Genomic DNA, 25,599 nt, shown 5'->3' on the forward strand with positions numbered 1-25,599 from the left:
GGAAGGGGAGGGGGCGGGAGGGGGGAGCTCTCCTTCTCCCTGCAATAAATCGGCTTAGCGGACGAGAGCCGAACAGCCCAGAAAGGATTAAAGGAAAGTCTGTATAATACAGCGGAGAGCGCGGCGAGGGAAAGGCGGGAGGGCGGGGGGCGGGGAGAGGGGGAGGGGCGGAGGGAGGGCGCGGGGAGGGGGGCGCTCGCGCCGCCGGGAGAGGCGAGCGCGAGGCGCAGAGAGCGCGGTTCGGCTCCAAACTCCGGCGCCGCAGCCGAGCCGACTCCGGGCCGCGGTGGGCGCCGCGCGCAGCCGGGGAGCCGGGAGCCGCGGCGCGCCCGGAGCACGGCCGGAGCGCAGAGTCGTGGCGCCCCGCGGAGCCCGAGCCGAGTCGAGCCCGGCGCCCCGGCGGCCCGGCCGCGGCGGCATGGGGGCGCCCCCGCGGCGCCTGGCGCTGCCGGCCATCGTCTCGGCCGCCGGCCGGAGGCAGGAGCGCGCCTGAGCCCATGGCGAGGGGATCTGCCGCCTCCGCCACCGCCTCCGCCCCGCCACCGCCGCCAGCTCCCGGGCACCATGCGAGCCGCCCCGAGCCTCCGCGGCTGCGCCTGCCTGCTGCTCGCCGCGATCCTGGACCTGGCGCGCGGTGAGTGCGCGGGCGCCCGGCGGGAGCCCCGGTGGGGGACGCGCGCGGGGGCGGGCCGCCGGGGAAGGGCGCGGGCCCCGGGCGCCCGGGAGAGGCTCGGGGTGCGAGCACTGGTCCTGGCGTGGGGGTCCGCGCAGTCGCTCGGCTCGGCGACAGAGAGAGATCTCCTCCGGCGAGAGCGCTCCTGGGTCTGTGCCAGGGTGAGCGTGTGTGTGCGTGTGTGTGTGTGTGTGTGTGTGTGTGTGTGTACGAGCGTGTGCCTTTGTTGCGTCTATGGGTGAGGGTGTCCTGGAAGGAGCTGTGTGCGGGAGTGCATTTAGAGATGTGAGTGTGCGGATGGGGTGCTTGAGTGTCTGTGTCAGTTCCACGGACAAGGTGTGCGTGTGAGAAAGAGTGAGCCAGAGTGTTTGGGGGTGTGAGCGGGTGCCAGCTTCTAGGGGAGGTGTGAAGTGTGAGAGCTTGTGTCATTGTATGTGTGAACGTGTTGAAGGGTGGTGAGTATGCGAGGTGTGGCGTTTCTCACGGGTCCCAAGTGTGCGGGTCTCTTTAGGGGTGTGTGGCAGAGGATGACTACTGCTTTGTGGGGGGCGATTGTGCGTGCATAGGAGGGGGGATGTGACACTTGGGCAGGAGTGTGCGTGGGTCTGGGGTGTGTGGAGGTGCAGGCGCGTGGGGGTTGTGTTGCTTCATGGGCCGGGAGTGTGTGTGCCTGCGATGGAGCGTGTGGTTTTAGTGTAGAGGGAGGTATGGATGGGTCCGGGGGCAGAGAAGGTGTGAGCAGCCGTGTGTGTGTCCCGCATGGACTTGGTCTCAGCTAGACTGAACCAGTTGGGAGGAGGTGGAAGCAGAGCAGGGTCCCCAGAGCAAGCGATCGGTGGCTCCGCAGCTCCGGGGTCCAGGGCTTGCGGCTGCCTCAGTGCCTCGCGCCGGGCGCCGCCGTCTGGTGGGTCTTAAATGGTGCTGGAGCTTATCCTGGCGACCCAGGCACCTTTCCGGCAGCGAGCGGACACATGGACTAGCAGCCCAGCAGGACGGAGGCGGGACCAGCAAAGAGTCAGGGCGTGGAGACCAGAGGGTCCTTGTCTCCGGTTCCCCGCTGAGCCTAGTGCCAAACCTGGGTGCCTAGAATCGGCTCCTCTGGAGTCACAACCTGGCTCCATGGTGATGGCGGTGCGGGGTGCCAAAAAGTAGCCACTGTGGCCAGGAGGATCTCAGCCCCTAGCCCAACTGAGTGATGAAGGCAGGGGGTCAACTCTGTCCTGGGCATTTGCCTTGCCCTCTCTGGAGGTGCCTCACCAGGCTCTGAGAGTGACTGGCAGGAAGGGGTGTCCCCCTAAAATAACTCAGCCCCCAGGTCCTTGGAGAGTGCTGGGTCTGCAGATGGGAGAAGCTGCAGAATTTGAGTCTAAACGGTGGTCTCGCTGGCAGAGGGCGGGGGAGGGGTCGTGTAACCCAGAAGATGTCAGGCCGGTACTTTGTCCCCCTACCCTTGGAGCAAGAGACTTCCCAAAGTGGATCAGAATCTCCCCCCAACTTTGGGGTGAGGGCTCCCTACGTCGGATGCCTCTAGAGGGAAAGGTTATATGGGAGAGGGGGTCCCGGTTCCAGCGCCGGCCACCGGGCTTTGTTGAAAAGCACTGGAGCCCTCACCTGGACATTGCAGGGAGAAAGGATTAGGGTTTGGGGGCTGGAGGGGAGGCACCCTTTCTCTCCCAGAATGTACAGAACAGGGGGTGGCGACTGATGGTTAAGGCTGCGTTGGGAAACCGGCTCGGTCAGGACCCCACCCTGAGAGCTCTCCCCAGAACCCTCAAGCGGCGTTCTTTGAGCTGCAGGGCTGCGGAGAGCTGACCCGGCGTCCCAGCGCTTCTACCCCCTTTGCCCGCCCCTGCAGGCTGCTGGGGGGCAGGAGCTCGGGCGCGGAGGTTGGGAGTTTTGGGGCAGGGAGAGCCCGCGTAGCCTCGAGCTTCTAGGCTCAGGGTGAAGAAAGAGCGCCGACCCGGATCACGGAGGGGAAACTTTCTGAGACTGGGGCGCAGGCAGGGGTTCTGCGCCACCGGGGGCCCTCTTCTCCGCAGAGGAAGAGAGAGTACTTGAGGGTGGGGTCCCTCCTTCCCCCGCTTCCAAGTCTGTGCGCACGAGGGGGCGGGGGTACGGAAAGGGTCAGCAGGAGATGCAAGAGGCCGGCTTGCCAGAGGAGGGCGCCCTTCCAGGATATGACCAAGAACTGTGCACCTGTCCGTTGGCTTAGCCGGGCCACCTGCCAGGGGGGCTGCCTGGGAGGGAGGAGAGGGTAGAATCCAGGGCAGGCATTCCGAAACATGCCTTCCATTTGGCGGGGGATGTGGGGGACGGGTCGGTGGTGGTCACTACTGAGCAGGGGCATGGCTCGCGTGCCCTCGCCTGTTGTGCCCCTAAGGGTCGCAGACAAAGGGGCTCAACTTTGGAGAGGTGGGTCTGTGCACTGGGAGAAAGGACTCCGCCGCGCACAGGATTGGCTGGGCCATAATTTCTGCCCCTAACGCACCCTCCCCAATATCTGACTCTGCAGTAGAGAAACCCCAATTTCTCTCTTCTCCCAGATCACCCAGGAGCCCCCGAGGCGTTTTCAAGTCTTCGGCCCCAGATTCCCCTGCCTGGGCACTTCCGGGAAGGAAATCCGGCAGTTGAGCCTGGGCAGTGGCCCGGAAGAGAGGGCACTGGCAAGGTGGAGGCGGGGAGGGTGGAGGTAGGGGAGAGAGTGATTCTTGGCTCTGCCTCCTTGGGCCCCCGGAAATTCTCGGCGAAGAGTAGTGGGTGAGCAGGCTCGGTTGGGGCGACCCAAGGTCCCCAGCCAGTGGCCCTGCCAGTTCTGTCTCCGCAGCCGCGTGTCAGCAGGTGGGTGGGTGGGAGGGCTGGCCGAGGCTGCCGCAGCACTGAGACTGCGGGGCCTGTGCCCGCCCGAGCTGCGGTGCCGACTTTTAAGTTATTTATCCTTCCTCCCCACACCCACCCCACGCCCAGGGCGTGGGGCGGGAGCTCGGACTCCTCTGGGTTCCTTGTCAGCCCCCGCCTCCCCGCGCCGCGCTGCGCTGGGCCGAGCCCAGAGCCGACTGCTCCGCCCCTGCTCCCCCAGCCGCCCCGCCCCCCGTCTGGCCACACCCCCTCCATAAGTCCCGCCCCTTTCCCACCCCTGCCGCAAACTCAAGTTTTTCCTGAGAGGTTGAACTAGTTTTCTCTTTTTAAGTGCAGAGAGTGTTCAAGCTGGAAGCGACCTCCGCGATCACTTATTCGGTGGGTCCAAAAACTCCTATTTTTTAGCTGGAGGACCCTTTTAGAGTAGGAACTGATGATCACCCCCCCCAATCCTAATGCCTTGGGCAAGATGGCAGGCACAAGAGGAGAGCTGCCTGGGTTCCTGCGGGTGATGAGACTCCACTGGGAGCAATCCTTACGCACAAGTCTCCTGAAACAGTCTGAGGTTGCTTCTTTCCTAATATCTGGCAGGGAGTCTGGTGTTTCAATAGCCCCAATTGTGTGGCTCAGCGGCAGTGTGCCATGCACGTGCTGGCCGCTTCCCAGGCCTCAGGCAGCTGCAAGATGGGCTTAAGCTCCTTTTTTCACAGACTAGGAAACTGAGGCTCAGAGTTTCACGATTGGTTAATGACAGAAGTAGTGGCTCCTTCCAGCTCCCTGCCTGGCCCAGCCCCAAGCGCTCTCTTTCCTTCCAGGGTTCCGTCCCTGAACCCCAGCTTGGAGAATCCCATGGGCAGGGGCAGGCAGGCTACCAGTGATGCCTTAGATTGGCCTGGCTACCCTCAGCTCTCCATAACATCTGTCTCACGCACAATTGGGGCCGTGGAAGTGGCTTCCTCAGGTTTCTGGATTATAGTGGTCCCAAATTGGAAGGCAGAAGCCAAATAAAGAGCCAAACAAATAAGAGACTGGTTAGTTCTGTTCACTGGATTTCCTGGGCTCCATGTAGGTGTCTAACCTGGCTTATCACCCTACCCACCTCTGCAACACCTCCAGACCAAGCACAGTGCTAAGCACTGGGAACATGACCTTGAACACGGTGGGGGTGTCCCTGCCTTTATGGTGTTTACCACTTAGTGGAAAATTGATTTTTCACTGAGCCGGAGGAAGGGGCTGCATCTCCGACCCTTATTGAACTCTCACTGCTTCGTCATTCTTGTCTCGTTTAATCCTAACAACCACACAGAAAGGTAAAACTAGCCCTGTTTTGCCGATGAGGGACCTGAGTCTTGCAGAGGTCAAGTGACTTGTCCAAGGCCACTGGGTCAGTAAGTGGTGGGCAGAGATGCGGATGCAGGGCTGAGTCTCGCCCTCTGTGCCCCGGCGTCTCCCAGTGGGGATGGCGCGCAGGCACTTCCTCGGCTCTGGCCGCGTGGACCGTTTAGTGTGTAGGTCCCTGTCTGGGTGTTTTACTCCTTACAAACCCTCACGAAGATAGAATTATCCTGTGCGTGCTTCTGTGCAGATGGGAGAAGGGGTTGTCTCTGTTAAGCCTTCCTCGTTGTCCAGACAATGAATGGGCATCCCTTGTGGGCGGGGCACATCTGAAAAGAAAGAGACCTTGATCCTCCTCCCAGCGGTGAGAGACATGGGGCATGTTCCCCAGAAGATGAATGGCAGTCCAGTGGGAAATGTGTTGACACTTGCTAGATGCCAAATGATTGACATCCCCTGCAGGAAGTTTCTGGGGAAGAGTGATTCCTTGAGGGATCCAGGGGATGCTTCATGGGAGAGGGGTGACTTGAGCTAGACCTTGAAGTAAAGAGAGGACATTGAAAAACTCAGGGTAAGGAGGATAATGTGCCAGGAGGGAAAGCAGCATGAGCGAAGAGATGGAGGGTGGGGTTGTGCATGGTGGGACCAGTGCAACTCAAGACTGGCCTCCCCAGAGTCTGGTTGAGAACTGGGAGAAACAAGAATCATAGTATGGATAGCTACCATTTATTGCACACCTATTAAATGTTCTTTATGCATTAAAAGCTCTCGGTAATATGTGAGGCAGTGCCATTAGCCATTTTTGCAGATGAAGATGAGAGGCCCGGGATCTTTCTCTTTCTCCCTCCCTCTCTCTCTCTCTTTGGCTTCTTTTCTTTTCTTCCTTAAATAATGAATGAGGCTCGGGATCTCTTTTTAAGTGCAACAGATGGGAGTTTCAAACCCAGGTCTGAAGCGATCCAGAGACACTGCTGCTCCCAGAGGAGAGGAGAAACTAGTTTTTCATCACTGGAAGGAGGAATACAACAGTCTCCCTCCCCTTGCTAGAGGATGCGAAGCCTTCTGTTTTAAAAAGACAAATGTCAGCAGTGGAGAAACACACAGCATCGCTTCCTAAGAGCTGTCTGCCTTCAGGATGAAGGTCTCGGGAAGGAGCAGAGGAATGAGGTCCTGGAACCCACCTTTACGCTCTCAGTGGGGTCCAATAGCAGAGGGGGCTTCCATGGTCACCAAGACCTCCTGGCTAGGATTTTGTGGATGGAGCAAATAAATCCAATGTGGCTGGAGCTGGAGGTACACAGAGCAGCAGCCCCAAGGGGCAGGAAAGGACACTGCAGTCCCCAGGCAAGGAATCTGATTGACCAGCCATTCCTGCATCTACCGGTCACATACTAGATTTGCGCTGGAAATCATGCACACACACGCCTCCTTACTGCCTGCCATCTTGGTGAGCCACCCCAAGAGGAGCCCATCAGGCACTCGCCCTGGGATATGGACCCAGAGCAGAGGAAGACTGAGAACCCCCATAAAGGACCCCTTGCCAGTGAGGAGTCCCCAAGGAACTGTACTTCTCTGGTGCCCTGAGGCTAATAATGACGGGACCTACCCTCCAGGGTGTTCACAGGATGGAACGAGTCCTTACATGCAAAGCGCTTGGCTCAGTCCTGCGAGCTGTGCCGATGACAGTTTTAACCGTGGTTGTGCCAGAGTTGCTGTGCCTCAGACTGCATGGGTCTTTCCAGTGCCTGGGGCTTCCGCTTATCCTTGTGTTCCAGAAACTTCCGTGTTCCACCTGTTACTTTTGAGGGCCTTGAGCTGTCCAGAGTTGGTTTCTGCTGCTTGTAAAACAAGGACCCCATTGATCCCTTCCCAAGGCATCATGAGCCTCAGAGCCTAGGATAGCTTCCGGTCTACTAGCTGGGGGGTGATTGATCCCCCCACCAGCCCCCTGACTTCCCTGGGAGGTCCACGGCATTGGCACTGCCCCTTGCCAACAACCGAGTAGAGATGCAAGTTGTTTCTCTCAGTGGGATGCAGGGATGGAGTCAGTCTTGCCGTGAACCTCCTGTCCCCTGCCCTGGGACGCCCCATGAAGGCAGGGGGCCCTGACCGGTCTCTGCGCTAGTGAGTCTTCCCCATAAAAAGCGTAGTGGGTTCTCAGTGAAGCTCGTTTGTTTGGGTACATAAACCATCTTTGGCCTTCAGACATGGGTGTCCTGGTTTAGAAGAGACTTCCTACAGAAACACGCATGGAAAGATTAACAGCACGTGAAATTTGGGCTAGATTCACAGGTGAACTTCCCTTTGGCAAAGTTCTGCTCCTGGAACTACAGGCCTGTTCTCTCAGATCATCTGAAGGCCGGAGACGCTGGTTCCAGACATCGTGCCTACCTGCTGGTAGTCCCGAGAGCTGACCAGACGCTTCCGTACCTGGCATGTCACCGAGCCCTCCCAGAACACACGGAGGCAGCCACTCTCCTGCCCATTGAGCAGGGAAACTGAGGCACGGGGAGGTGAAGAGACGGGAGTGGGAAGTGGCTTGAGTGGGATCTGGGTTTGGTGGCTGTGTGCCCAGCCTTCCTTCCCTCCGCCACCAACTGTGCTGCATCACGGAGCCCACAGTGGTCTGGAATGGGACAGGCCAGCTCCCAGGAGCTTTCAGGCCAGTAAACCGACCAGAAAGTATGCTCTATGGGCTGGATGCGTAGGCACTTTGCTGACGTGAGGCTCTCTCTCCTCCACTGCTATCCAGAAGAGTATCACATCCCCAGTCCTTCAGCGAGGAGTCTGGTGTGTCCGGGCCACACAGTAGGGAGACCAGAGCCCACTGTCTCTCTGCTCCACAATCTTGGCCTGCTCAGAGGTTTCTGGCCTTAAACTTCACCTTGTCTGTCCCTGCCCCAGTTTTCACCATTTCTTGGCTCAGAGAGGAGACCTCTGCCCTTAGCCAGCACAGCCCCTGACCACATAAACCTCCTTCCAGTTTCTGTCCCCTACTTCCCCACCCTCCATAACTCCTCCCCTTTCCCCCACTGACTCAACACTAAAAGTGTTGACAGCAGCACTTTGGGCGATACTGTGTTAGAAGAACCCTCATCTGGGGCTGGAGATGCCTTAGGGCTGGTGTCCCTGCTGAACTGAGAGCTCTCAAGGGCACCCCAGCCTTGGCAGGAGCTCTCCCTGCACCCCAGCCTTGGCACGAGGCCTGGCTCTGGGCGGATCCTTAGGATATGTTTGATGAATGAGTGGATGATTCCCCCCCCCCCCCACTGAGCCTGAGTTTCACACACCGGACCTGGGCCTGTTTCCCAACCCTGACCAGTCACCTCTGGAAATGTGCCCATTGTGACAGTTCACCATCACTTACCCTGGCATCAGGGCTGGCATCTGGGGGATGAGTCAGCAGGGGAATATGGTAGGAAGTCCAAAGGGCTTCCTGTTCCCTCTGGCTTCTCCTTGTGGAGGGGGGCTGTCCTTGCCTGGGGATGAGTGGGGGTTTGGGGAAGAAAGCATGGGAGGAACCAAGGAAGGAAGGAAGGAAGAAAACATGCTTGGAGCAGCTTCTGTGTGTCCAGGCCTGTGCCAACCTTGTTCACGAGTGCTGTCCTATTAAATCATCCCAGAAACTTTGGGAGGTCCTATGCTTCCCATCTGACAGATGAGTAACAAGGCTTGGAGAGACTGCGATTTGCCCAAGGTCCCACCACTTGTCGTGGCGGGTGAGGGAGGGGGCTGGACTCACACCTAGGCATTGACTGGCACATTGCTTTCCAGACTCTGAATGGATCCCGTTGGTGGCCTGAAATCGACCATAGCAGGAGTATTTACACCATGGAAATCGGCAGACACTCCAGAGCAGAGCTCCCCTCAATCCGCAGCTGGTTGTTAGCCTTTGGTGGCACAGCCCTGGGCAGGCTCATCCTTCCTCAATCGCTGTCTCTCTGGGTAACCAGCTGGGGTTAAGGGACTCGGGTTTTCATCTGAACCGGGTTCAAGTCCCAACATGGCCACTTCTTAGTAGAATATACTGGAACCATTTGCTCCCTTTCTGAGTCACAGTTTCCTCATCTTTTGAAAGTGGAGGGTGTCGTGAGACACATGAGATTCTACCTGAGAGCCCTTGGCAGGTAACCTGCCCTCAGCCCCTGGCCCCTCCCTTCCTCCTGACCCTTCTGACTTTCCTTCCTTCCTTCCTTCCTTCCTTCCTTCCACCTGTCTCATAGGCCAGGTGGACTCACACTTTCTTCTCCCTCCCCTGGAGGTGGACTCAGGAACCAAGTCAGGGATTCCAGTCACTTCCATGAATGGAGCAGCTGCCCTAGCCTCCTGCTGGGCTGGCAGAGACCTCCCCCAAGGAATTTCAGGTTGTTGGCAACCCCACACAGTCTGGACTCATTTGAGAACAAGAAACGATCGTGTGTAATAAACAGCCAATACAGGGATAGCATGGGTGATTTTTCGGGGGCTAAAGGAGTGGCCCAGCAAGGTTCTGAAGGATTGAGAGCATCCTGATGGCCAAGGAGGGTGTCCCGGGCAAGGGGACAGTTTGCGCAAAGGCCCGGAGGAAGGAGTCAGAGGGCTGTCTAGGTGCGTAAGGGGTTGAGAGGCAGTGAGCCGGCTGACCTCAATTGAGTATTGGGTGCCTGTTGAGAGGCTGGAGATGAGGCTGGCATTGTTGGCGGAGGCCCATGTGCTGGGGGCCGGGGGTCTGGATTCAAGCCCGGGGACTGTAGGGAGCAGTTGAAGAGAGAAGAGTGACATTCCCAGAGCAGCATTCTAGGAAGATGAATTGGTTTTTCTGGGCCACCTGAAGCTGGAAACTGTTTGGAACCTCTGTTGGGTTATAAATGGTTGTTCTGGAGTGCCCAAAGAGACAATGGCCTGAAGGAAGAAGTGCTGTCAGTGGGGGCCGTTCATCTTACCCGGCATGTCCAGACCTGGCAGGGAGGAAAACCGGGCCCCGCCAAGATCACACAGCCTGGCATGCGGCTGCCACAGCTGGAGCATATACCTTGGGCTTGACCCGAGAGTCATGGGAATAGCTTTTCCCAGGGAGAAGCTTCTAGCTCTGACCTAGGCTTAGACCCTCTCTCCACCATTCATCCAGCATGTGAACTCAGGGAACCCTTCACTAATCTCAGCCTCGACCTCTCCCACTGAACCCCAGCTCATCGTGGTGGCCTTGTGGGGTGGGGACAGCTGGGTGTGGTAAGTGACTTACCATGAGGAGACCACAAGCTCGGTGCCCAGCACACAGGAGGCGTGTGAGAAATGGCTGCTGCTCTTAGGGTGATGTCTGCCTCCCTGCCATGTCACCAGGTGCAAAGGTGAGGAAGTGTTGGTGAGCCTCAGTGCCCGGCCGATGGCGTACATTGTAGGTGTCCCTGCTTGGAGCCCTCAGTGAATCCTCATTGGAATTACACAGGCTTGGAATTACAGAGCGAAAAAGGAGCCGAGAAATTACTGGCATTATCTTCTTCCTCCCATTTTAAGTCGGGAAAACCGAGGCCAGGGAGAAATGCCTCTCTGTCATTGTGCACACTGTGTGTGGTATGGGGACAGTCCGCGTTCTGCGGGCCATCCCGGGGCTCGGTGAGGTGGCCCCACCACCCTCAGAGTCTTCCGTGGGGGAGGCCTCAGGGGTCCCCCAGCCTTTGGTGGGGATCTTGGCGGCCCTCCAGAGGTAGCGACTCCCAAGACTCATAAATCACGGGAGCAGCTTGGGAGTCGCCAGGGAGAGAAGCAGCTGAGGCTTTGGGTTTTTTTGTTCCTTTGCCAAGCTGTCCACTTTGCCCTTTTGTTTCTCTTTCTGCAGAGGCACTCCTGCCCCTCCGATGGGGTTGTTTGTCACCAGTCGTTGGCGCCTCCATTATGTCCCCAGCGCCGCTGTCTCTTCCTCCCCTCTCCCTCACGCTGCCCCCAGAGGAAGGCGTCCATCACGGGCTGCCCTGGCATTGTGCTGGGCTGGCGGGGAGGGGCCGCGCGGGGGCTCGGGGACGCTGGCAGGGTGAAGACTGACCGGCGGGACCCAAGGGTGGACGGCATCCTTATCGAGAGCTGGAGCTCGCTGTCCGGGTGCACGGGTTGTTGTCAGGAGGGCGGTGGGACCTGCACAGATAGCCTCAGGCCAGGGACCTGGCTCTGCAAACTCACAGAATTTTAAGCGGATCGTAGTCACCCAGCCCTGACATCACAGGCTGGGGCAGCGGGAGGGAGGTGGGAGGCAGGGAGCCCCCAAAGCCACCACATAACAAAGAATTCTTTGTTCGCTGGGGCAGCAGAGGAGTGGGCTGGGGCCCAGCTCTGAGGAGGGGAGGCTGGAGAAGGCGAATTCCTGAAGCCCAGTTGCCCAATGGGGAAGAGTTCTCGGTTCCCGGGACAGTCTGAGTTGCAGAGAGAACAGGTTCTTGTTGCAGGAAGCCGTGGAGTTCATCTGTTGGTTCATTCATTCCTTCATTCAGTCATTCACTGACTCCCTCGCTGGAGCAGCTGGTGTGAATTAAATGCTTCCTGGGGGTGATGCACTGGGCTCTTCTAGAAGTCCAGAACAGAATGAACCGGCCAGTCCTGGCCCTCCTGGTGCTTACAGTCCATGAGGCCATGGCCCTTGGTGTAGACACAACTACACCAAGTGTCTCAGCTTTTATTTAACAGAATTGACCAAAATTCAGTTCTGCGGTGTCCTGTACCCCCCCTCCCCGCCCCGTCACATGCCAAGTGCTCAAGAGCCACACGGACCTCCCTCTCGGACAGCACAGATGTAAACAGGACATTTGCATCGTTATAGAAAGTTCTGGACAGGGCGGGTCCAGGGTGGGCAATGTTCCTCTTCGGGCGGGACCAAGGACTGGTCATAGGTGATAAGGAATCAGGGAGGGAGGGTCCTTCTGTGTTTCTTCCTCACCCTGTCCTTCCACTGGTGCCAAGGAGAAAGCCTCAGGCTGATGATATCATGTCTTTAATGCCCTCTGTCCCGTGCTGATCTGCGTTTCCAACAAAAACGGGTGTGGGGCAACCAGTGAGCCCAAGGGAGCGAGAGTTGTAGTAAACCGTGTTTTGTTTTCCTTGTAATTCTTGTAGTTACCCTCTGTTTAAGGCAAGGGAGGCTGGTTTGCCATTTGGGGCAGTGATTTAAATTCTCTCTCTCTTTTTAAAATGGCTTATTTAAGTAAAAAATGAGCCGAGTTAAAGAAAAATGTTAAGTACGCCGCAGAGCAGGCCAATCTGGGAAGGTGGCGGGTGTGAGTGCCTGCCTCGGAGAAACCCCAGTTCAGATGAAATGACGCAGGCTTTGGAGGCAGATAGTGTAGGGTTCAAGTTACAGCGCCCCTGTGTGTGAGCTTGATGGCTCTGCCTCCGTAGCGTTCAGGTGCCAGCAGGAGCCACCAAGCTCAACTGGGGAGTCTGGTGGGGGGGACTTCTTAAGGGGTCAGTTTGCAAGGGGTTTAGGGCGGGCAGCAGCAGATGGCATCACCCTGGGCTCCGAGCAGTGTGCACCTGCTCCCACCCATAGACCAGAGAGGGTCATGCAGAGAGAGCCTCAGGCACCTGACGGGGAGTGGGAGGGAGAAAAAAACCAACATTACCCTCTTGTCTTTGAACGTTTTGCTGGTGCTGACCATTGACCAAACCCAGGGGGAAGCCCATAGAGGGGGGTCTCCCAGGTACAGAGGGCGAGGAGAGTGACGTGGAGTGCAAACAGCAGCGATCTAGCACCATCTCGCTAAGCCTCAGTTTCCCCATCTATAAAATGGGGATGGTGCTACCTGCCTAGCAGAGTTGCTGTGAGGAGGGAAGGGACCACGTGGGTTGCTATTTATATGCACGGCAACAGCAGTAATACAACGCCTGCCCTTGTGCCCAGTCCTCAGCTGATGCTAGATTTTTCTGAACTGAAAAGTAGCCTATGAGCATGGGTCCTTGGAAAGGTGGAACTGGCTTTTCAGGGGCACATGAACTTGAAGCAGCAGGTAACTCTGGGTTCATGTGGCAGTTTGCAGAAAGGACCCGCCTGCACTCCCCGCTCGTGTTGACCTTTGCAATGTGTCATCTGCTCTCTAGATGGCTTGGTGGTCCCTCCACCTCCCTGTCCCCTGGTGCATCTCGCTGATTGATTACCCCACCCCAGGGCACACGGATTCGTCATCCTCCAGTCTATTTTCCACCCGATTTCCCACGGAGAGTTTCTTTCTCCTTAGATCCATTTAGGTCATCTTTCCTGCCATGCCCACTGGCTCCTACCACGTGCCGGCTGGTCCACATCTGTCATGAACGGGCTGCAAGCTAGCCTCCTTCCAAGTGGAAAGGCAGGTGCTCTCCCACTGCTAGCCTCTCTCCCTGGAGGCTGCTTCCACCCTCGCAGGCAGGAGAGGAGGGGGAGGGACGGGCGAGTAAGTTACCCCTTTGGACCACCAGCTCTTTATCCTTCACCCGAAAGCTGAGGATGCCACAGCCAATTTTAGTGGTGTCTTCTTGGCGCGGGGGTGGGAGATGGGTGGAGGAGGGGGGGTGGTTCGCTGGAGGTCAAGGAGTAGCCGGCTTCCAAGATGATAACTTTCTTGGGAAGACTTACCCCAACAGTCCCCTCAGCTCACAGTTCCTCCGTTGACAGAGGCGACTTTCCTTAGGCCTTTCGATTTTCCTTTGTCTGGCCTTTTTTCCATCTACCTTGACTGTTCAAAATGACTTTGATGGGCGCTAATTCTGCCGGTTGAAATTCATGAGACGCTTTACACATTCGGTGCTTTGCTGAAATTGCTGTGACAAATACCAGCGGCAATTTCTTCCCTGGCTCATTCTCTAATGTGCTCCGGGCAAGACAGAGTGCCCTGCCCCTCGCCAACCTGCCATCTGGCGACACCGCCATCCTCCGCCAGCCCTGTGACGTGCCCTGCCCCGGCGCAGGTGGGTCTAAGCCCCGCCTGCTCGCTCAGTGTCAACGCTACCCTCCCAAGGGGGGACCGATGGTTCCCCAGGGATGAACATCCATTGGGAAGAACTTCACCAATGGCCCCTTCAGGTCTCAGTTCCCAAGTTGGCTGAAATGACATTCTTTTGTTCTGTCTCCTTCCCATCTACCTGATGAGGATTTGTTGCCCAGCTAACTAGGGGCTGGGTCCTGCAGACTGGGTTTCTCTGAGTGCTGGCTGTGGGGTCTCCAGCTTAGCCCCAAGGTGCCACTTCTGGCTTCTTGGGGTAGGATCCGGGATCTCCAAGGTAGCTTTTGTCACCCATGAGTCTTATCTCCCTGGGTGCTGGTGCCTTCTGGTCGGCCTGTTCTGAGCTGCTCCCTGTGGAGCTTGCCAGATTTCCACTACCCCTTCATGACATTTGTCCTACATAGCTGTGTCCCATCCCTACTGTTATTCACATCATCATTTTCTTAAAATCAAAGCTAAATTAATTTCCTCTTTGTTGACTTGTCTTGCGTAAAGACATCATGTATAGGTGTGTTATACTGAGTATTTTTTTTCTTAATTCGTAGTAAGATAACATGTAACTATTTGAGTTTTTAAAAAAGCTTCCTCCTACCCCCCTACCATCATCAAGAGCCACGATGGAAAACACCAGTGTGGTAGAAAGGGCACCAGCCTCAGACTTACCAGCCCCAGGTCCCGATTTCAACTCCTCCATTAACTTGCTGGCTTACTGCCCCCCTCCTCCGAGTCGTAGGTCCCTAATACAAAGGAGTCAGTCTGGACGATTCCAGTTCTAAGATTCTGTGATGGGTAATAGCATTGGAAAGGGGAATCTCATCTGCGTCCAGAATGTCTCCTTTAAGACATGTTTGAATACCCTGGAATTTCCACCTTTGGAAATTCCCTCCCGTGGATCCCTCCAATGACTACTCATTTCCTTGGTGCACACATATGGCCTCAGCTCAGTTCCATCCCGAGGTCATTGCTCTGGGTGGGGCCCTGTGTTAAGGCTGACACAGCAGGGATAAATAAGACCCAGTTCTTGCCTTCAAGGAGCTTGCAGCTCCCGGGGCAGCTAGGCAGGCAGGCAGGTAAACTGGGGTATGATATTGGAAATTCTAAAATTTGAATAGCTACCAAGTCCTTGGAGGAATGCAGATAGGGAAATAACGAATCTGCCTGAGGTTTGGGGGAAAGTTACGTATCACTCGAAGGGGTGACACATGACTGGGTCTTGAAGGATGCATAGGAGTTTGCCAGGCTAAGGAGGAGATGGAGAGATTTTTAGGAGGATGTAACAGTAGGGACAAAGACTTATAGGCTGGAAAGGGCTTGGATTACCTGGGAGTGTCTGGGAGACAGTGTTGGAGGGTACGTGTTGCAGGAAAGAAGCGAGGCTGGAGGTGACACAGGGGACAGACAGATCAAGTGCATTTGCTGGAGGTGAGCTGGTCTTGCAGCTGGGTAGGTTTTCCAGGTCTGGACCCACAGGCCCGCTGGCACACACAGAGGCCCCAGGGAACCTGCCGGATCCGCCCTGGGAAGGAAGAATTCCTCTTTTCCCACTGAAGAGACCTCTCAGGGCCATTTGCCACATAGAGACGGGGGAAAAGGCTGTGCGGGCAGGACTTCAGGGCTGGAAGCAGGGAGACATTTTCCTCCAGGTTGGTCTCTTCAAAAGATACCCCCTGCCGTGAACCTGGGCTCAGCCCCCTGGGACAGCACCTGGTTACAAAGCGGCCTCTCTCAGCTATGTGGATGCAGGGAAAGACTCCTGGGCTTGAAATCGACAGAGATGTAGGTCCAGGCTCTCTACCTGGGCCTTCTGGACGTCGCCAGCAAAGTGGTGAGAGCAGGAACCACGTGATGAACACTGGCTCTGTGTGCGCAGGCGCTGTGAGAGCTCCTGCTCGTGTTAACTACTCCCTGCACCAGCTTCCTAATAACCCCCTGGGAGGCGTGCGCTACTGGGATCTCCATTTTACCGTAGAAGAAACCGAAACAGAGGTTAAGCCACTCGCTTAACTTAACTTCAGCTGTGAAGTGGCTGTGCTGTTTTGAATCCAGAATGTCTCACATTTTAACTGCTTTCTACGCTCTCTGGCAGAGATCCCTTTCTTTTGTGATCCCAGGACTCTCCAGACCTCCCATCTTGATCCTACACCGCTCTCAGGGGCTTAGGGACTCGAGCTGCAGCCAGAGCTGGGCCTGGGTTCCACGGCTGCACTGCCGTGAAACGGGGTGGCAGTCCAGCTCTGCTCTGTTGTTTCTGGCCTTGTTATTATTATTATTTCTTTCCAGCATGCTGCTAAAAGCTTCCCGCAGTGAGCACGCATCCCAGCTCTTTAAAATTTTAAGGGCTTTACTTAATGTTATTTCCCTCGGAAAGGAGACAGAAGAGGCATATGTGATGGTTATATTTAGTGCAGTGTGTGGGTCTGAGCACACGAGTGTTCGGTGGGCCTGGAGGTGACTAGGGAGGGGTGTGTGTGTGTGTGTGTGTGTGTGTGTGTGTGAGACAGTGGGGGGGTCTGCAGCTGGCCTCCCCCTCTCCTGTCTCCCAGAAAGGATAGCCTCACAGAGAGCCTATTGCGCAGTGTTCAGAGAATAGGAGGATGGATGCCACCTGCAGGGAGCCGCTGGGGAGGCATAAAGCTGGACAGAGAGCTCCATCCTCTGGCCATCCTCCTCAGCCCTGGAAGCACAGTGGTCCTAGCTGCCCTGGGGCCTTTGCACATGCTTTCCCCACCCCCTCTGCTGAAATCCACCTCCTTTGGACTGAGGCCCGTTCATTATTCAGATCTCACCTTGGACATCACTTGATCCATTCATTTCACAAATACTTTCTGGGCACCTGCTATGTTCTTAGCACTCAGGGGCACGGGTGCCCTTTGTGACTTGTGTTCATGCCCCCTGTACCCGGCACGGGTCCCGGGGCTGAGCAAGCTTTAGCACGTGTTTCTGGAGCTGATGAAAGCCCGCACAGATGCTGTGGGATCTGGAGAGAGGATACGGTTGCCCTCCAGGAGCTGATAGCCTTGGAATTCATTCCAGTGACACCGTGAAGTGGGAGCGAGCGTGTTAGGCCTGGCAGAGCTGTACTGGTTCAGTATGGGGGGGGGGGGGGGGGAAGAACTCATTCCTGCCTTCTTATCCATCTGACAGCTTGGGTCCTTACCCTGTTCCGGGCAGGGTGTGAGGCACTGGGGGTGGAGGGGAGGCTAGAGAAAGGCAGAGCCCAACCCCGCCCTCCTGGCGCTTCTCTTCCACAGTGCACGGTTGACACATGCATGAGTAGGAATTTTCACGGACAGGCGGGGGGAGTGATAACCACGGTGCTGAAGGGTGAGGCCTGGACGCGGTGGTGACCACGTGCAGAGGTGCATGGGGGTCAGGCCGGGCCCAGTGACCAGATACCTAGGGGCTGCAAACACCCAAGGGCCCTATTCACGGACTGTGGGAAATGCTGGCACGGAGTGCCAGTGGATGTGTGGCAGTGACTAGGGGAGGCCCACGATCTGCAGGGACCCACACTCAGGTTCTGGGAGAGGAGCTGGGCCTTAGGGGGGTTGGGGGTGTTAGGTGGGAGTTGACAGAGTTGTGGTTTTCAAACTGGTTTCCTTGGAACCCCAGCATCCCACAGAGGTACCCCCAGCACCACTTTGGGAGGCCAGAATGTGGGTCCATGTGAGAGTCAAAGGGGCCCTTGTCCCCAGATCAAGCCAGCGAGCCCTGCTTTGCCAGCTTTACAGACTGGGTTCTCTTTCTGCTCATGCCTTCCTTTGAATGGAGGAATGTGAAAATGAGTGTTTTTGGATGATGGAGGGGACCATCAGGGCTGAAGGAGGTTCTGGAGCTTTCCTGTTTAGGTGCAACCCTCCTTCCACTCTATATGTGGGGAAACTGAGGCCAAATGTGCAAGTGACTGACCCCAGGTCACCAGCAGGAGGAGGCCGTCCCTGGGAGAAAAGCCTCATGACTTGTGCCTGTTCAAGCTTGGAAAGGAGGCCTGGGGCAAGTCCACTCTACCCTGGACAGGAGGCCTGGTTTACTGTCCCCAGCGGGTCCCTGCCCCTCCCCCAGTCCAGCCTCAGAATGGACCCCTATGAACCTTTGTCAGCCCAACTGGTCTGCCCCACCCTCGTGGGGGCTGGGAATGAGATGTAATATTTTATGATCCCACGCTTCGTTATGTTTTATTAAAAGTGCCTGTGCTGGCTTCTGCTGGTACATCTGCCAGGCCCGGTCCTGGGGCTTCCTCTCCCTCCCCCACTGCCCCCTTGTTGTCAAGAGGAGGCAGACAGCTGCTGCCCCATCCCCCACCCTTCCCGCACAGAGCAGGGCCCCAGCCCGGCTGTCAGGTGTCCAGGAGATAAAGGGGAATCCTGCAGGTGAGGACAGATTGGGGGATTTAGAGCCATAATCCTGTGTGTTCACACATCCCTAACCCCATCTGGTCCTGCTGCTACCCCTAGAGGGGACAGGCTCAGAGATGGGGAGGGGCAAGTCCAAAGTCACGCAGCACGTTTGATGCACCTGGGCCTGCATTCCTGACCCTCCCCATGTGCCTTGTGTGAATCTAAAATCAGGCCGACGTCCCTCCCCAAGCTGGTCATGTCCTATTCACCAGTGACCACTGGAAATGGCGTGCTCTCAGCAGGCTGCCAGTTTCGATCTGGGTGCCGGCAGGAAAACCCTTGCGTGCAGGTATTTCCGGCAGAGAAGCAGCACCCGTGTGCCTCCTGGTGTGAGGTGCTCTGCCATGTTGGGGGCAGCTGGCGTGTTAAGGCATGGCCCGCCTGGATCGGAATGGCAGCTGAGTCCCCCGCGAGATGTGTCACCTGGGGCAAGGCATGTGACTGCTCCGAGCCTCCGTTTCTCTTCTGTAAAGTGGGAATGACGATATCTATGTTGTTGGGGAGATCTGACACCTAATAGACATTTCATACACGGTGGCAGTGGTTTTGAATGGGCTCCTCCACTACCGGTGAGAAGGTATTTAATCAGCTTTTCTTTTTCTTTCTTCTTTTTTATTTTTTTAAGATTTTACTTGTTTATTTGACAGAGAGAGAGATCACAAGTAGGCAGAGAGACAGGCAGAGAGAGGGGGGGGAAGCAGGCTCCCTGCTGAGCAGAGAGCCCGATGCGGGGCTCTATCCCAGGACCCTGGGATCATGACCTGAGCCGAAAGCAGAGGCTTTAACCCACTGAGCCACCCAGGTGCACCTTAATCAGCTTTTCATTCAAGGAAAGTGGGAAGTGATCATCTTATTATTATTAGCTAATACTAATGCAGAAGGTGTTATTCATTCATTAAGGACTTACCGATTGCGTACTGTATACCTAAGGACATGGTACAGCATAAAACAATCAGAGCCTTGGGCTCATGGGGCTGACATCCTGGTGGGCAACGCAGAAATGAACAGTCAAATCACCTAACTGGACAAATATGGCATCATACTGAGAAGAAGGTGACAGGGTTGTGGGATAGGGCAGGGCTTGGGGGCAGAGTGGCTTCTCTAGACTGGGTGGTCAAGGACGGCTTCTTGGAGGAGGTGCCTTTGGAGCTGAAAAGGAAGAAGAGAAGCAGGTCCTACAAGTATGTGTTTGACTCCTCCTGACGGCATCTTCTCTAGGCCCTGCTCCCTGGTGCCTGGCATCAGCCACCTGCATTCCTGGGTGCCAGTGCTGTAAAGACGGCTGGGCCACGGCCACACCCCCTTCTGCCTGGGGCTGATACCCAGTGAACGAGGAGGCAGGAGACTGCGTTAGGCACCTTCCTGACCTGTTCTCATTGAGCTTTTGCCCACGTAGCAGGTGGATCTGTGGCTTGTTCCCTTTTGCTGGTAAGGAGCCTGAGAGCCCAGGAAACTCTCACAGCTGGTTCGAGGAGGGTCTGTCTGGGTCTGTCCCTCCTGAGTTAGCTTTTATCTTATGCTCAGTGGCTGTGTGCAGCTGTGAGTCTAGCGGATGCTGACGAGTTGGAAGCCTACTCCCCTCCTCCTAGTCCCATGGAGCCCCTGGGCGCCTCTGGGCTGGGGCTGGAGCCCAAGCCAGGGGACTCGAGTGGGCTAGGAGGGCAGGGACCCTGGAGTATTGATGGCCCTCAAAGCTGGCAGGTGTCAGGAGGCAAAAAGGTATTAATTAGCAGTTATTCCCTGGTAGTGAGGAGATGGATAGAGATTAAGGTGGCGGCCCGAGCATCCGTTTTGTAGCAGCCGAAAAGCAACAGTAAATCAGGGCTATGAATCGATACTGTAAGAGGGAGATATGTTTTAATCTTATTAGCAAGGCGGGAGAATTCCTCACTTGTGAGGCTGGATTGGAAGTAGGGAGTGAAGTGACGGTCGGGGGGGTGGGCTTGGACCTTCTGTGGGGTGGGTGGCGAGCACCAGGATGGAGAACTCTGACCCCTGTTGGGAAAAGTCAGGGCGCGGAAAGTGGGAAGGCAGCTCTGAGTCAGCAGAGGGGGTGGCCTGCCTTCTTCCCGAGGGTCTTGGCCACAGCCCTGCACCCTTACAACCCCTCCCCGTGAATGGAGGGCTCTGGGTTGGGCATCAGTTCAACTGCTGGGCGTGGATGGGACTCTGACTCTGGCGCTTGGCCCAGCCACATCCACACGGTGGGCAAGGCTCTGAGGCCCCCAGAGTGGGGAAGGACAGGGTGGGACAGTGATCAGGGGTGCTATCTGGGGAGAAGCCCCCACAGCAGGCACGGAATGCATGGCCTTTGGGCCTCCTGATGACAGACACCAGGGTAGGCGCTCTGGCCCTGTGCACCGAGGGAAACAGGTGCAGGTGAAGACGTCTGCTCAGGCATGGCGGGGCTGGGATTTAACCCCATATCTGGGTGGCCAGAGCCCGAGTCCTTTCCACTGGAGCACCAGACCACCCCCAGCAAAAGCAGGGGGAAGACCCATGAGGTCCAGCCTCTAAGTGGGATGAGGGGCTTAGATTCGGGACAATTTCTTTCTCCTCCTCTCCCAGGGTCAGTTCCTCTCTGCACACTGGGACAGAAAGTGCCTGTGGGGGGGGAGCCTGGGATGCAGAGGACAAGGTGAGAAAAAACCAGAGCAGTCAGGATAACTCCTAGCACCTGCCTTTCTGTTCCACCAAGGGCAAATAACAATTACTCTCTCTGGGCCTTGGTTTCCCCATGAGATCTCAGAAGGCCTTGCTAGCTAGAACATTCTCAGACTGTATTTTTCTCTCCTTAAATGCTCAGTTGCCTACTATGTGACGTAATCGGCGTCCCTGGGTGCAAGCATTATTAGCCCCATTTTACAGTTACGTGAACAGCGGGGCTCAGAGAGGGTTAGTTGCTTGCCCAGGGCTACCCAGCTAGTGAGTGTGTGTGTGTGTGTGTGTGTGTGTGCATATGTGTGTGTGTGTGTGTGTGTGTGTGTGTGTGGATTTTGGGTAGCCAGCTGCTGTCTCTGCCTCAATAAATGTCCCATTTACTTATCTGCCTCACTCACTCCGTGAAGTCAGTAAGAGTGGAGTTCCGGTTTGCCTTACTAATTTCTGCAACACGGAATTCTGTGAGCACAGAATATGCCTTTATTAAATACTTGGATTGATGGATGGTTGGATGGATAGGTTGATGGATGGGTGGATGGATGGATGGGGGGGTGGGTGGATACATGGATGGATGAAATGATAATTAGTGAACCACACCACACTGGTGTGACCTGTGACTAGGGAACCCAAATGTTTTTAGTTACTCCTGTGGACATTCCTGCCTTGTCCATGGTGATATTCCCATTTCTTAGCATGGTAGGTGGCCCATGGTTTTCAGTTGAATGGAATTCTTAGAAATCCTCTGGAAAGGCCAGTATTTGAATGTAGACCGAGCCTTGGAAGCCTCAGCGGGTAGGCAGAGGGATGGCCAAGAAGACCTGGGTGTGTGCTAACTCCCGAAATTGGGAAATGACTACAGAATTTTCCCCCATCCATGGATTCTGGGCCCTGGCTGCCTCTTGGGGCTACAAGAAAGGAGATTTTGCAGATTTCCCCAAAGCGTCATTAAAATGCATCCTGCCCTCTCCTGAGTGGCTGGGGAGACCCCTGGCATTCTCCTCCCCATTCTCGTTCCTGGCGAGTCTGGGCCTATGAAGCAGACAGAGAGGCTCTGAACCGGCCAAGGAAGGGCTGTGGGGAGTCCACTGAGACGGGGCAAAGTGCCTCCCTCTCTTCTTGCCAGGCCACTGAGAATTTGGCTTTAAATTTTTAACCTAAATAGAGTTATATTCATTCTCTCTCCCACTAGATGCAAAGCGCTTTTTTGGAGCAATTAAGGAAAAGCATAAATCAGTCCGTTTTTAAAAGCTCAGGCCGACTTTGTGGCTGGCTAAAATTAGTGTCTCCATAAAGGAGGAGGAGGAGGGGGAGGCAAGAGCTGGATTTGGCTTCAAGACGTTCATTCACTGAGGCAGGGGGTGAAGCCAGGCTCTTGCCCTGTATCGGCCAGATCTCGGGGAGCCTAGCTGTCCAGCCACACCTGACTTCTGCCAACCAGCACACCCTCTCTGTTCCAACCCCTGTCTCAGGCCTTTCCCGATCCTCTGGTATGATGGCAGGAGAGTGGGGTTGTAGAGTGTCTGGGCTCAAACCCCAGCTTCACCGCACACCCACTATGTGGCCCTGGCAAGTTGCCTCACCTCTCTGAGCCCCCAGTTTCTGTGTCAGACAAATGCCACCTTCTTACCTTCAGGCCTCCCCTCTTCCACCTGACTTTGGATCCACACAGCTCAGAATACGAAGTATTCTCCTCCCATGACCCCCGCCTGGCTCTGTGATCACACTCGGTCAGTGTACTGGCTATCTGATCACAGCCCACTCCTTCGCTGGACTGAAAGCCCCCAGAGGGTCTCGTCTGCCTGCTCATCGCTGGTACATTGTAGGTGTGCAGCCACTATTTTGTTTTGTTTTGTTAAGAAATCCATAAGGATCCCATGGACCCGCCACTTTACTTCTCGGGGCCTCACTTCCTAACTGTAAAATGAGAATAAGGAACGTATTCTTTGCAAGTGAGTATTAAGTGTGATAAATCCTGTATCTGGGAGATCTTTATCAAGCTCTTATTACATTCTGGGCTTCGGGGAGGCAGCAGTTCAGCAGGACAGGTGTGGTCCCTCCCTTCAAGGACCTACAAACCTGGTGGGAGAAAAATGTGGTGTTCTAGCACCTTGGACAGCACTCCCCCCGCCCCCAACACGCCGCTTGCTCCTAGTTCAATAATGAACGGAGGAGTGGGCGAATGAGTGAACAAATGAATGAGAATTCTCTCCTTCTGTGGCTCCCCTGACTCCCACCCGTAGCGTTTCCCCTATACCTTATCTGGGGAGTTGCCTTTTGTGCTAACAGTTTAGACTTGATTCCGTTCTGGCTGTGTTGCCCTGCTGTGTGTCTCACCCTCTCTGGGCCTCCTTTTCCCACCTGCAAGGTGGAAGGGTGGGATGGTCGTCTCAAACTCCTTAGACTTGGGAGGGATGTTCTGGTCCCTTGTAGACAGGGCCTCCGAAGCTTCCAGGAGAGAAATCCTGTCATCTCCCGCCTCGCTCCTGCTCTGGTTCTTCTGTGGGTCTGGACTTGATGCCGGCTCATCTCCCAAGGGGAGGTTAATTACCCACAGGCACTATCTGTTCATCTCCCAGGCCTCTTATCGGGGACATAAGCATTTAGGCAAACACATTAGGCCAAAGCAGGCCAGGCGCATGGGAACCAGAGCCTTTTGACAAATATCTCTGGGCTTCTCTTGGCCGTGGAGGACGGATAAGGATGCTGGACTATGCTCCTCATTGGGCCCTGACCCACACCTGCAGGACTGACCCACAGGTCCTGAAAATTCCAGGCACCCGAATTCAGTCCTCCCCCAGGACCGTGTTCAGCAAGACTGAGCTCTGGGCTGGCGCTCTCCCCAGCAGCCCGCTCAGCGAGACAGACGCACTCCGACAGGGCCTTAGTCAATCATGGTGAGGCAGAGAAATCCTACATAGAGTTCCACGGCCATGCCTGGGAGATTAGGGGATTCTCTGCGATTTAGATTGATCAACAGATTTTTCTGGAAGAAAATGGGGCTGTCACTGAGTATATGCTGTCTCTGGGGCCTGGGCTCTAACTCTCACGTGCCCCAGCCCACCCACCCTCCCACCGGCCGATGAAGGGTCATGTCAGATTCCCTTCACAGGTGATGACTTGAGCCCCAAGGAAGCCAAATGACTTCCTTTGGGGGATCTGGGGAAGGAGGCTTACACTGTCTGGGCTCCTCAGGGGGCAGAGCCTGGGCCAGCTGCCTCCCTTACCTGCCTTCCCCCAGTGCTTTATCTTACCCTGAGAGGTGGGTGCCGTCATTACCCATCTATACCTGAAGCCTGGGAGAGAGTGCGAAGCCACGCCCTCCAGGTCCCACCATGGGGGAGGGCAGCTCCGCATAGCCCACCTGGCTCCGGGGTGGGTGGGGGGGACCTTCAGAGTCCCTTTTCTGTGTACCATACTACAAAGTCCATGGACAGGATACCCTCTGGGGAAACGGAGAAAGAATTCATAGCCGTGATACATTTGCCTGGATTTCTACCACGTACCAGGGATTTTCGCATTCTTATCATCTGGTGATCTCACCACAACCCTTTGAGGTAAGCAATATAGGTGTTTATTTAACAAATATTTATGTAGTGCTTACTGTGTGCCGGGCTTTCTTCTAAACACTTTATAAATATTCATGTGTTTAACCTGCATTAAAAACTCCACGAGTTAAACTCTGTTATATTCTGCATTTTAAAAATGAGGGACCCGAGGCACAGAGAGGGGAAGGGACTGATTCAAAGCCACACAGATAGCGAGTGACGGAGCTGGGATTCCGTCTCCAGCAGTCCTGGCTCCTGGCTCTGCCCCCTTATGCCGAGGTCTTCTTGTCCTCAGATTTTCGGGTTGGGAAGGAGCTCAGAGTGGGGTGGGCAAAGGGAAAGTGGCAGGGCCCAGCCTTGAATGACGCCGACCTGGGGATGGGATCTGTGGGCCATCCCTGTGCCCCCTGCCCCAGGTCCCCTGGGTCCCCAGCATGGAGGATGCTCTTTGTCTCGAAGCAAAGTTGGTGAGCTTGGATCCATTTCAGGGAAGGGTCGAGGCTGAAGGGAACGGGGCCCTAAGTGACAGATGGGAGCCCTAAGCGACAGGCACGGGCGCAGCGGGGATTAGCAGAGCTGGAGGCTGTGCCTGAGTCCCACACGCGGGCTATGGAATCAGCAAACTTTAAGACCCTTATCTCACCTCGGATATCTAATAATCCCTCGTGGGACATGTGGCCTCTCTTTCTTCTGTTCCTCATCTTTGTCCTGCTCTTTATCTCACTCAGTCCGTGGAAGGCCTGGGAAGTAAGTGGGAATAAAGGTGGTATGTACGACTCAGGTCTTCTGTGCTGGGAGCTGTATGTAGCATTTGCTTTGGGTGTTCCCATCAATGCAGAGCCTGAGACAAGGATTTGGGTGCAGGTAGTTTACTGGGGAGGGACCCCAGGAAGCACCAGCCAGGAGGAAAGAAGTGAGGCAGAAGAAGGAAGGAAAATGGTACAAGGTATAGCCAGACTGCCTGGGAGGCAATGCAGGATGTCCCTCAGGATCACCCTCCCCAGCTCGGGCATTTGTCCAGCCGTCCCCTTCCCTCACTGAATGAACGTCTCTATGGGGGCTTTGCTGCCCTGGTCTACCCGTGTGGGCCCAGGACATCCACAGTGGGGTCTCCTCCGCAGTGGGGTGGGGGACTCTCAGGACGCCAGCCCTGCGTCTGCTTTCTCACCACATGATTGTGTTCCTGCCGCCAC

The 25,599-nt window shown here is 55.9% G+C and overlaps 1 protein-coding gene across 1 annotated transcript in view; it reads left to right on the top strand.

The window, feature by feature from the left end:
* The first annotated feature begins 250 nt into the window (after window positions 1-250).
* Window positions 251-25,599, top strand: part of IGSF21 (immunoglobin superfamily member 21) — a 234,606-nt gene continuing 209,257 nt past the window's right edge. The window contains exon 1 of the mRNA XM_032863575.1: window positions 251-634. Coding sequence (XP_032719466.1) covers window positions 565-634 — 70 coding nt within the window. The 5' untranslated portion in view covers window positions 251-564. The remainder of the gene's footprint in view (window positions 635-25,599) is intronic.

This window comes from Lontra canadensis, unplaced genomic scaffold (genome assembly GCF_010015895.1).
Source record: "Lontra canadensis isolate GAN:19392208 unplaced genomic scaffold, GSC_riverotter_1.0 scaffold25, whole genome shotgun sequence".
Lineage (NCBI taxonomy): Eukaryota > Metazoa > Chordata > Mammalia > Carnivora > Mustelidae > Lontra > Lontra canadensis.